General features: G+C 37.7%; 1 protein-coding gene across 1 annotated transcript in view; it reads left to right on the forward strand.

The window, feature by feature from the left end:
* LOC137976022 (ATPase family AAA domain-containing protein 2-like) overlaps window positions 1–12,500 on the forward strand; it is a 27,657-nt gene that overhangs the window by 601 nt on the left and 14,556 nt on the right. Inside the window, exons 3-13 of the mRNA XM_068823270.1 lie at window positions 1–47; window positions 139–392; window positions 2,040–2,379; window positions 3,891–4,031; window positions 5,046–5,233; window positions 6,458–6,599; window positions 6,796–6,944; window positions 8,068–8,316; window positions 10,405–10,792; window positions 11,881–12,323; window positions 12,452–12,500. The exon at window positions 1–47 is cut by the window's left edge and continues 24 nt beyond it; the exon at window positions 12,452–12,500 is cut by the window's right edge and continues 170 nt beyond it. Of these exons, the coding sequence (XP_068679371.1) occupies window positions 1–47; window positions 139–392; window positions 2,040–2,379; window positions 3,891–4,031; window positions 5,046–5,233; window positions 6,458–6,599; window positions 6,796–6,944; window positions 8,068–8,316; window positions 10,405–10,792; window positions 11,881–12,323; window positions 12,452–12,500 (2,390 nt within the window). The remainder of the gene's footprint in view (window positions 48–138; window positions 393–2,039; window positions 2,380–3,890; window positions 4,032–5,045; window positions 5,234–6,457; window positions 6,600–6,795; window positions 6,945–8,067; window positions 8,317–10,404; window positions 10,793–11,880; window positions 12,324–12,451) is intronic.

A 12,500-nucleotide genomic window follows, 5' to 3' on the forward strand; every position in this document is an offset into this window, starting at 1 on the left:
CACATATTCAGTTGAGAGAAGAACCCGTAGCAGAGGGACTGGCAGAGGTATCTGATTGTATCACGATTATCTGCTCGTTATCTTCTATTTTGACCTTTTAGCGGATTTGAAACAGCCACGATACTTTGTTTTTTTCAGGAAAAGAAGCTAGAGTGTCGATCTCTGCGGCCCAAAAGAAAAGTAAGAACAAACAAGTTTTCGCGGACAATTGTGAATGGATTCGCCGCAGCGACAGAAAGCGACGAAAGGTTTACGAAACCTTGAACGTTCAGATGTTGACGGACCATCGTTTTCTAACGGGCTTCGAAAGTTCCAAATCACCAAGAAAAAACACGGAAAGGAAGCGATATTTGATAGAGGAAGAAAGCGATTCACAAACGGAAGGAGATGAGGTACTCTGTTTATTTTAAAATTGGCGCCATTTTGCTTTTTGGCGTCATTCGCTGAATCTCAAGCCTCTCGTTCAAAATGAGGCTCATGAAAATTAGTTTTCATTGATATGATTACCTACACAAAATGTTTACTTATACACTTTAAACAAGGCTTGCTTTGAAAATAGGACAAGCTAAACTCGAATAGGGTGCATTTTCAAAACAGTCAAAACAGATTTACGCACAAATCCCTACAGGGTAGACTCTTGGGAAAACCTGGAGGATTGCGAATGCATACAAGGTGATTCCCTTGTTTTGCACCGCACATCTCATACTGCGCATAATTGACCCTTTGCCATTCATTTATCATCATGTTGCGAAGAAACGAGCACAGTGACACCCCATTTTAAATGGTTTTATTTACTCGTAATAGGTAAAAGTTGGATGGTAGAAGTTAAGTAGTATTTACCTGTAAATGACATGAAACTGCAATTGGAGCCTGACACTGAGTGCACTGTTGCTGTCCAATTTGCTTACATTTCTTTGCAAGATTGAGCAATTTGAAATCACTTTCTCAAAGATTATAGCCCGGAAAAACAAGCAGGTTCAAGTTTTCACTAATATTCAGTAGCTTTTGCTACATAACAACAATTTTTCCGGTTGATCTAGTTTTGCACGCTTCTCGCGAAATTTGGTGAAGAACACTTAGAATAAAGGGCATACAGTGTGAGAGCAAGCACAGTAACCCCGTCTTTTTATTGCATTTTTTAAATGTCCTGTTTATGAATATCAATTGTGTCAAGTTTGAAAAAAATCTGGATAGTCCATCAGTTTCATGGGAATTACCTTAATCACTCACTGAAAAACTATGTCTCCATTAATCCATCGACATCCAAACCAGCTGAAACCGGCCAGACTTAGTATTTTACTCTGTCTAACGCCAGACGATTTTACTCGTCAATGGGGAACCCCTGGGAGTCAATGGGTTAAGCAAACTTAAGGAATTTTCCGTGGGGTGGAGGAACCTTGCAGGACGAAGTCCCCCTGGGTGAAGTGTCTCTTGGCTGAAAATCCCCCTGACATGCCCCTCACAAAGAAAGTTGGAAGTGTAAATGTATTTAAGTGCTGTCTGAGAATGATTTCAACAAATTAAGAAGACATCTTTATTGTAACCCATTACCTCCTTGGAGTGAGACTTAATAGATTTTATTCTGTTTAACAGCAATAGATTTTACTCGTCAATGGGGGCGGTTCAGGAGTCATTGGGACCTTGAAGATCCAACAGAAGATTTGAAGAATATAAATATAAAGAATCACATTTTTTGAAGCACAAGTGTTATAACATCAATTTCATTTAAAATTGAACACTTTTTTGATTGACCTCCACCAAACTTTACTGTTATAAAATAAGTGCTAAACCAAAAATTATTTTGGTTAGAAAGGAGACTAAAAGCTGACCATACAGACTTCATGGGCTATTATTAAATTGACTTCCAGTGCACTCTGGGGCGCCTCCAGTTGACAAGTAAAATCATCTGGCATTAGACAGAGTAAAAAGCTGTTACGTTTCACTCCCAGGAGTCAATGTTACAACAAGAATTCAAACTGATCATCTCACATTTGCTTCCTCCATTTAACTGTTCCACAACATTTTGTTATCTATTGTAGGATACATTGGTTGGAACAACTAGCATGTATGACCTTGTCAAAAGAAAGCATGAGCAGACCCCAACACCTGAAAAACATTCCAACAGATTGAATAGAAGCAAACAGAAAGAACAGCCAGAAGGGAGTGAAGAGGATGATGATGACGATGATGATGATGATGATGATGATGATGGTGAGGACGGTAATGAGGATGACGATGACGATGATGATGATGATGATGATGACGACGAAGATGAGGAAGAGGGTGAAGGAGAGAAAGATTATAAGGGTTATCAGCTTAGGCAGAGGAGGCCCATACCCAACAGATATATTGCACCGCCGCTGAAGACGTCCAGTCGAGGTTTGTTTGTTCAACTGCTACTGCGATCAAAAAGTTAATTTTTCTTTGGATTTCAAAACTATGAAACAAAGAAACAACAAGTGACATGAAACAACGAGTAAACAACAAGTGATCCAAGTTCTAAGCCTTGATTTTAAAAAGAAGTCTATTTATTTTAACTGGAATTTTTCTATTTAATGGTCCTCCATTACTAAATTTAAAATCTTGAAGAGAGCTGGATCGAGGAGAACATGTTGTCAAAGACTCACTAGTTTAAGAATGCAAAGCGTGTGCACACAATCACAGCTAAATTAATACGCAGCACAGGAATTTTGAGCATTCAGACTTTTAAACTTGTGTTTTGCATATATAATAAGCTGCATTAACACATTGAAATTTTGCACTAGTGAGTAAATGACATCACTTTTCCCTATGTCCAACCCTCTGAGGTCCAATTGGTCGGTTTTGAACATGGTTAATGGCAGACTGTGAAATCCTAACCTTACAATTAAAGTAAGACAGCCTTAATATAAGAATCAAAGCTCAAAAATTTGCCAGTCAGGTGTTAAGCAAACAAACTTTGAAAATCTGAAGAAAAAAAGAGAACAGAGTGATTTTCTGAAAATAGTAGCACTTTAACATTTTTTTCTTTCTTTGTAGTCTTCTGGTCTATATGCATGTTCAAGTGTTTAAATATTAGCTCCTACTACACTATAACTGAGCACGAGGTCTGTATGGGAGAATCTTGACCTTGGTTGTGTGTACAGACCTCACTGCCTTCGGTCTGTACTCACATCCTCTGTCAAGATTCTCCTATACAACTGACTGACTAAGCTCTATTGATAAAATGTTTATTATATGGCAAACAAGAACAATTTAATTCCTTTAATGTAACTGGTTTGTACTAACTGACATTTTGCGTGAGAACGACGATGAGTGGCAATGAGCTGAACTTAATTCTGCCAAAGTTTGCTCATCCTACGTACCTTTTTTTCTCGTCATGCTTTTTGGCACTGCCATAAATAAATATTGGTAGAAGAAAGTACTCAATATTTTTGCATTTTAGTTTGCAACTTTTTCACCGCAAAACATTACCGGTCTAGATGGAGAAATCTAGACCACCGTCAATATTGATTTCAGGCAATCAAATTAGTGAATTTGGTAGTTCCCAGTCCTTGTGAGACAGACCCATATAATAATTTGAAAAATTTATTCAAATTATACACAGCAACTGCAACAAAAAGAACCATGAAACATTCACCATTCCATTTTACAGTAGATATTTTTGTATATGTAGTGGTTCAAATGTTTTTCTTGTTCAAAATTTTTAAAACCAGTTCAATGAATATTGACAAGGAAAGATCAAAATTGAACGTTTGAAAAATTCTGAACCATTCATTTGAAACATTCATTGCTTTCGTAGTATGAAGTAGTGAGAAGGTATTAGCAGATTGAATTTCTCCTTTTAACAATGAAGCATTTTCAGTATGTTTCTTGGTTGTCAGTATGTTTCTTGTTTTAATTGTCCCAAGGAAAGAGAGGATCCTTCCACTTGGCGATAACCAAAAAAAGTGTCAAACGCCAGAAACCACCCAAGTATGCTTCACCAGTGAGAAGAATACAAAGACACAAACGCAAAGCAATTAATATGAGCTCATCTACTTCCTCCTCTGGTAAGATGCTTTTTTCCCTTGTTGAATAGGTAACTATCCTGGATAAAGCCTATAATAAATTATAACCTTACTTATATAATAAGAGATTGTATAGATGATTACCCATTGACTTAATATTACTGCAGTTTGGTCAGTTACATCACATCATCACATCAACCAATTAAATGTGTGGATACAGTAAATTCAGGGTTCGAAATTGCGACCAATACAAACAGTCGCATTTGTGACTGAATTTTTTTGGAGGAGTTGCAAATTTGCCACCTGTTTTCTCTTTTTCTCTTACTGTTAAAAAATAAAGGGTTAGCAGTTGCCACTTTGCCACAGCCTACTTTTGCTAGAATAAAGAAAGACTTTTGTTTCAAGCTGAAGGGGTGGGGCAAAATTGTAGTGTAGCTGCAATGTTGTCCCCACAATGCCATTCCCTCAATTATTCTGCATTTTCGGTGGTTTCTATACACATGTATTGTTTTCTGAAATCACTGGCAACACGATACAGCACTATGACCCATGATTACATATACATGTAATACACTTTGCAACTAAGCTTTGCAAAATTGCGACTAAATTAACTAAACTTGTCTTTTGAGCCCTGGTTAATCAAAGGAAACTAGGCATCAACTTGTCACGTTCACTTTTAAATTCAATGTTGTCTTAGCATGTTAGCATGGTTGTTGTACACTGTACATGCTGTATGCAATAAAAGAGAAAAAGGTGGTGGTGAGAATACATTGTAATAGGCCAGTTTCGTATTCTAACATTCTATTCTAGCATGAAATGGAGGCTTATGCGGGCAAATTAATTTGCATTTGAAAAGATTTTCCTGCATTAGCCTCCATTCCATGCTAGATCCAGTCCAGCCGTGAGAATTCGAAAATGGTCTATTGAAAGTCTACAGAGAGGAAATGGAAAGTAAAAGGCATTGAGTGCATTAATCTTGCAGGTGAAACCAGGAAGTATAATTATTGAAGAGGAAAATGTGGTTGAAAACCTTAAACAAGCTGTTTTTTCTCTTAGATGATTCAGACAGAGAAAAAGATGAAAGGAAGTTTGAACGTAGGAAGTCTAAGAGCATGGCAAAGGCCAGAGGTCAATGTCTGCCAATGAACTTCACTATGGAGGACGCTGCCTCTGGAATTCTTAAAGAGAGAGCCCGAATCGGTTCAAGTTTAGCTGATGTTGATCCAATGAACATAGACAATAAGGTAACAAGTTGCTTAAGGCTGTCAGTTTCTTTCCAGGTAGTTTATTTTGTTGCTTCTACTTTACCTGCTCTTTCTATCAGCCATCAGTTTACAAGCCAATCAGAACTTAATTCCGAACGAAGAAAGTGAGGAACGCAATTGGATGAAAATCAGATTTAAAGGGGCAGTATCATGCGATGGCATTTAAGTATTTTTCACACACACAGATTTTAACAGACGTTAATTTTTTTGCTTTTTCTGTTTAAGTCTAATGATCAGTTATTCAGCAGTTGAACTTGAAATTCAGAAATATTCATTCCTCTGCAAGATTAATTTAAATTAGTATCACCCAACCGGACCTAAGCTGCATGCTTCCATCACACAAGCGAGAGGGATAGCTCATGAAATACGTTGTTTGATGCGAACTGCTTTAACAGCAGGCGAACCTCCCTCTGTTGGTGTTGTTGTTATCGAGCTATAGAAAGGTAGATAATACATTATGGCAGTTGCAATTTGCTCGGCAATAAAAGTTTGAAAGCAAATGATTCAATGAAAGATCAAACAAAGTTTCAACTGATTCCTATGTTATGCTGTTTTTGTCGTTCCGAGCTGTTTGAGGCATCATTTTGTGAGATCTTTTGTTGACCAACGGTTAGACAGTCAAGAAAATTGACAAGGAAGGCAGCACCCAGCTGCTGGCTGGTGACCCTGTCTTGTTCAAGTTGGAACTGACGCCAAACCAGTGAAATTCTCACCTTAAAAACACCAGCATCCAATTGATTAGGGATGGCCCCATAACTTCACCGAATTTGAGCTTCATCTTTCAAAAATTCACAGAGAAAGGCCATCCTGAAATCCATTATAATGCATTCTCAACATGGTCAGTGCAAGAAACCAGACCAAAGGAATTTGCAGCATTTGAGTCTATTCGAATTTGTCAATCAGTGCAATGTGACTGTTGGCAGTTCCCAGCCCCTCCTGGCAGTTCCCAACAATCATGTTGCACTGATTGGTAGATTTGAATAGACTCAAATGCCAAGCCAGCCCCTTAACCAAGTAATGCTCCCATGGGCAGCAATCTCTGTAACCCAGCCACAAATCCCCATGCCAGGCATCCAGGCACACGTCACACTGATAAACAGTGGAAGTAGGGAGGGGAAGCAAAAAGCCATCTTAGGGTAAAATTTAGCATGTTTGGTTGATTAGGTTGTGTGATTTTTGCCATTATTTTGATGATTCTTTTAGGTGATGTTTGATGCGGTTGGTGGTCTGAACAAACAAATAAGAGCTCTGAAAGAGATGGTTTTGTTTCCATTGATGTACCCTGAGGTGTTTGAAAAATTTAAGGTAGCCCCACCAAGAGGTGTTCTTTTCCATGGTCCTCCAGGTATTTATTATATCCATTTGTATTTATTAACTTAAAGGGTGTTAATATAGTTACGGTAGAAACATCTTTTTCTTCTTGTAATTTCTTGGGATTTCTCCCACTTTAGAAAGTGAGTTGTGATATACACCTGTGTATCATTGCTTAAATATGGTTTCATGGTATAAATCATTATACTTTGTGTGGTTGAATATTGTAGGTACTGGGAAAACATTAGTGGCTCGAGCTTTAGCCAATGAGTGCAGCCAGGGTGGCAAGAAAGTTGCTTTCTTCATGAGGAAAGGTGCAGATTGTTTGAGCAAGTGGGTTGGTGAATCTGAAAGACAACTAAGATTGTTATTTGATCAGGTAAAATAATTATTACAATTGTGAATGCAAAATGGAACTGTATTTTATTAGTGGGTGGATGGTGCACTCAAACAAACATGATAGAAGTTAGCCAATCAGCTTTTGATTACCTCCAGCAGCGCTTTTGTTACCCCATGTGTACACTGCATGTGACGTATTAATTAAAATTCCAACAGTTGTAAACTAATTCTTGGCATTGTCGTCAATGCACAAGTACACGACTGTATGCAAAACTCAATAATTGCAATTTTTGAACAATACCTCAAGTTAAGAGAGTATTAAACTCATCACCAATATGAGCGTATTATTGTATTATCGTAACATGCTTTTGTGAGTGCATGTCAAATGATCAGGTTAAAGCCAGAATTTAAGGGGGTTGGCTCTTAACTACCAAACCGTTGCCCCTTCAAACAGTCATTCTCAAATTTTTTTAACTCTACAGTAATTCTTATTTGCCGAGGGTGTTCTATTTAACATTCCTTTGTATGTACCATATTTGGTAAATCACATGACCAAACAGAAAATGCCTAAAAACTCAGCGAGTTGACTATGTTTTTCTAAAATTTTTAACGTAACAGTATTAGAACATTCTAATACAAAATCTGTAGCATGGATTTTAAAAGAAATTATTTTGTCAAAAAAATGATGACATCACAAGGTCGGCCTTTGATACACTTTTCAAAATATCAGTTCCATTTTTCGTCCAAATAGAACTTCCATGCCACAGTTTACGAAAAGTGATGGGAAGGCTCCCACCCGGTGAAAAAACTGCCTTTTCCTTTAGTTTCCTAAGAGCTTTTACCTGTTTTTCACTGAAACGGCAGAGGACTGGGACTAGTTGTGCATGTGTGTTCTGATTGAAGTGATGTCAGACTTTCATGGAAAAAGTTACTTCAAGAACCATCCATGCAACCTTTTTGTAACCATTGTCTTTCTGTAGTTTAGTGTCACCCCCTTAATTTTTAAAACTACACTTACAACACGTAGATTTGCTTGTTGATTGAAAAATAAGTGGGTAGTGTTAAGTAACAATATTTTAACAAGAACTGATATCTAGATCATATAAGCAAGACAATATTTTTTTTACCCTATCAAAAATGAACTCAGCAGTTTTGTTTTTCAGGCATTTTCTATGAGACCTTCTATCATATTCTTTGATGAGATAGATGGTCTGGCACCTGTACGCTCTAGTCGACAGGACCAGATTCATAGCTCTATTGTATCCACACTGTTAGCGCTTATGGATGGTTTGGACAGCAGAGGAGAAATAGTGGTCATTGGTGCTACCAATAGGATTGATGCCATCGATCCTGCTTTACGCAGACCTGGTCGCTTTGACAGGGAATTTCAATTTTCTCTTCCTGATAAAAATGTAGGTTACTTTTTGTACACCTCATGCATGCACCTGTTGTAACTAATATTGATATTGGGGGTTAGTTGGGACTTGCAAGGCAATAAATTGTACATACAGTACTGCAGGGTGGTGTTATTGTACAGAGTACATTTTAAATTTCAATGTGTTGAAGGAAGATTTCCCATGTCATCCTTGACAACTGAAATTTTGATATTTTCCCTGGGGTTTTGAATAAGAATAAAAGATAAAAATTTGATAAAATGGTGAAGATGCTGAAGCTGCTTCCTTAGTAAACTTGTACATGATGTAACTGCACAGGGTGCAAGATTAACTTTTTTATATGGGCGCCAACTGGCGACTAGGTAAAAAATTTCAGTCGCCAGATGGCAAATTTTAGTCGGCAAAAATTTTTGCCTGAAAATGCATGTTTTGAATTTTTTATGGATACCAGAAAGCAACGACCGCACGGTCTTGTGTATGTGTCAAGCATTATTTTTCGATTTCGAAGCGGACATTTTGGAGAGAAAATGTAGCCGATCTCGAATGTAATAAAGAAATCCATCAGCCCCTTTGTTGAAAATTTCAGCCACGTTCTTTCACACATGAGCCGCCATGTTGTTACCGTGCATATTTTTTCGACCGCAATACGTATTTTATAAGACACCGCAAAAAAACGTGGCGGCTTGCGACGTTATGGAGGTAGTTAACAGGAAAACTCCTTTCATTTTTATTTCAAAAACATCGGCAAAAATATCGGACCCTGCTACAGTCACTCTGTGTATTTGGAGGGATGGCTTTTTGCAATGAAATTATCATTGCAATAATACTTTGCACAGGAAAACGTATTGAACATTAATGCTTGTCCGTCGAAGGGGCAAAAGCCAGGCGTTTCAGTAAAATTTGAAGTTGGTGGCTGGTTTAGGTAGAGAAACCGACCATTGTCATTGTCAAAGTGAATTTAATATTAAGTTTGAAAGGATCTATCATTAAGTACTTCAATTTAGGGAAAAATGTAGTCGACTTCCCTGAGTGAAGAAGCCAAGGCAATGTTGTTCGTCACCTGTCAGTACTTATTGAGACCACTGGAAAGAGCAAGCATTTCCAGGTGTCTGTTAGTAGATTTCCCACAAAAATGTTTAAAGTTGAGGCAACTCATCACTTTTTAAGATGTTAGCGTCCCTGTCAGGGCAGACTTAACCACCGTTAGGATTGCTGACCAAACTGTGAGCACAAATTACCAAGCATTTATAACTATTAACAGGACTCAAGAGAAATGAATGGACCAATGGTCAAATTTTAGGGTGTGAATAACACCATGAGTAAAATTAATTATGTATGAATCAGTTGATGTCCTTACTTGCTTTGGTGTCTTTGATTCCTTGTGTCATTATGTTGTTTTGCTGATTTCAGTACAGAGGGTAAATCAGGGAAGTGCAGAAAATCCCAAGAGTAAAAACAGTTGGCAGTGTTTTGACCCCCAAGCTTTTTGTGTTGTGAGAAGTCTGTTTCTTATAATAAATAACTCTTTTGTGGGGAGAATGAAAATTGATTGACTTGATGGATAAATTATTACCGTAACAATGTTCTTTTTGACTTTTAATTTCTTTTAGACTTGTTTTCTTCGGATGATTAAGATTTGTGTTGTTTTAGGGAAGATTTTTTTATTTCTTGCATCAGCTATGCTGTCAGTGGGCTGAACTTCCAGGTATAATGCTTTCACAGCTTTTGTAAGTTTTTTTTTTTTGCACAACAGTGCCTTAGATTTTTTGCACACCCATTTAAATGGTGAAGGTGTTAGTTAGAACAAATTGTGCAACTGTTAGTGTACTTTTCTAAACTGCCAGTTACAACTAACTAGCCATCAACTCAGTATAGGAAATCACCAGAATGCTTTGCCATTAAAGGTCTGTCGACTTTCTGTTAGTTTTTGCCCATTCAACGAGCAAACTTTAATGTACATTTTCCTGTGCAAGGTAATATATTAATGAGGATATCCTTGAGGTTTCAAAAGCAAAAAACACCGGGAGAGAGGGTTTATGAGTTATAGAACTGTGTGTGTAGTTCCTGTGTTGGTGAGATCATAGTTGTCCTGTTTCCTACCCCTAGGCTAGAAGAAGCATTTTAGCGATTCACACCCGTGAGTGGGAACCCAAACTACTGCTGTCCTTTGTAACTGAGCTTGCAGATAGCTGCGTGGGCTACTGTGGTGCAGATATTAAAGCATTGTGCACAGAAGCTGCCTTGTTTGCCTTGAGAAGGCGTTATCCCCAGATCTACAGTAGCAGTAAGAAACTGTTGCTAGATGTCAATTCCATTGAAGTGACAGCTAAGGATTTTCAAAAGGCAATGAACACAATAGTTCCTGCATCTCAACGATCAGTTGTTTCACCTGCAAGGGCGCTGTTACCTCATATCTGGCCACTACTAAAAAGGACTGTAACTGAAGCTGTAGAAATTTTAAAGAATGTCTTCCCTCCCACTCTTGTTAAAACAGGTATGTGGTTCTCAAAGTTTTGGTTGCTGATAGGGCTGTTTGTGTTCTTAGTGTTCATCAAACTTACCATGTTTAAGGTGTTGAATCTGTGTTTCTTGGTTCCTGTATGAATGTCCTGAAAGCCCTAGCCTCAAAGAGACTTGTAGGCAATAGATCTTGGAACAATAAGTTTGCTCTCCTTTTGAAAGGCTTTTGAGGACCAAAATATTTTCAGACCTGGAGAGGAAAGACATTTGTTAATCCCACTTAAATTAATGGGTAATGACAATAATCCAAACAATACATGTAACAGCAACAACAATATAAAGAGGAAAGTACTGCCTAGAAAAAGTTTATGTGAATCAAGAGTTTTTTACCTGTCATTTGGGTTTAGCATTCCTAAATTAGCAAACAATAATGCTTCAAAAACAGACATCTTTGTTTTTGTGTATGCAAATAAGGCTATGATGGAGCTAAAGTCAAAGCATTGACTAAAAATCTGGCTGAAATAAAATATAAGTGACTAAAACACATGCGAGTATCTAGCAATACTGACACAATTGTAGACTTAATTCTTAATCCAGAGGGTATTGTATTGTTCTATCAGAGCACATTTAATTCATGGTCATTGAACAGGGTTTTTTGTGTAATAGGGGGGCCAAAATCACAAAAACAATGCAATACCCTCTGGATTAATATTAAAGTGTACAGTTGGGTCAGTATCGCTCTCCTGCCTGTGTTTTGGTCGTTTGCAGCCATTTCAAAGGTAATTTCAGTCAATGCTTTGACTATTTGTATGTCATAGCCTCATTTGCATAGACAAAAACAAAGATTGTGGTTTTGATATAAAAAAAATTTTTTTTTGAAGCATTAAGGTTGTTTGTGTTGGCTTTTTAAGGTATCTTACAGTAAGCCCAAATAGTCAAGTATGACAACATACGGGTAGGTGAAGAACTTTTGGTTCATAACAACGTTTTCTGGGGCGGTACTTTCCCTTTCATAACAGTAACTTTTAATTAATGGTAATAAAATAGTGATGTCATCATCATCATTAAATACGTTATCATACAAGGATTTGTAAACTCCTTTTTATGATTGCTTTTTATCAGTGACAGAGAGCAGTCCTGGTAGATTAATGGGTAATCCAAGCAGCATCCGTCATGAAAATCGTACCAACACAGCTACAGGCTTAAGCGACGAAGAAGCCAGCTCTGATGATGAATTAGGACCTTCAATTTTTGAGTCTACATGTACTTTTGGTTCGTCAAGAAGTGAACGTTACATGAGACGCGCTCTGCAATTTTCCAATAACCCTAGCCATGAAACTGTGTTGAATCACAACTCATCATTCTTCACCTCCGCAAATGGACAAAACAGGAGACTGTCAACATATCGACCTCGCTTGTTAATATGTGGTGAACAGGGAATGGGTCAGTCTTCTCATGTTGCTCCTGCATTATTACACACCATGGAGCATTTGTCTGTGTATTGCTTGGATCTTCCTGCTTTGTATGGAGTCACTTCCAAAACACCAGAAGAGGCTTGTGCCCAGGTCTGTTAACAGCTGGATTTGACATGATGTTTGTGATAGTTGAACACATATTTTGTGAAGGAATTTATTTAGAAGTTAACAAAGAAGGAAAACGTTGAAATAGAATTTCTTCTTTTATCCCTTTCCAGTTGTTCCGAGAAGCAAGACGCACATCTCCTTGTGTGGTGTACTCTCCTC

Source organism: Montipora foliosa, chromosome 11, assembly GCF_036669935.1.
Source record: "Montipora foliosa isolate CH-2021 chromosome 11, ASM3666993v2, whole genome shotgun sequence".
In the NCBI taxonomy this organism is placed as follows: domain Eukaryota; kingdom Metazoa; phylum Cnidaria; class Anthozoa; order Scleractinia; family Acroporidae; genus Montipora; species Montipora foliosa.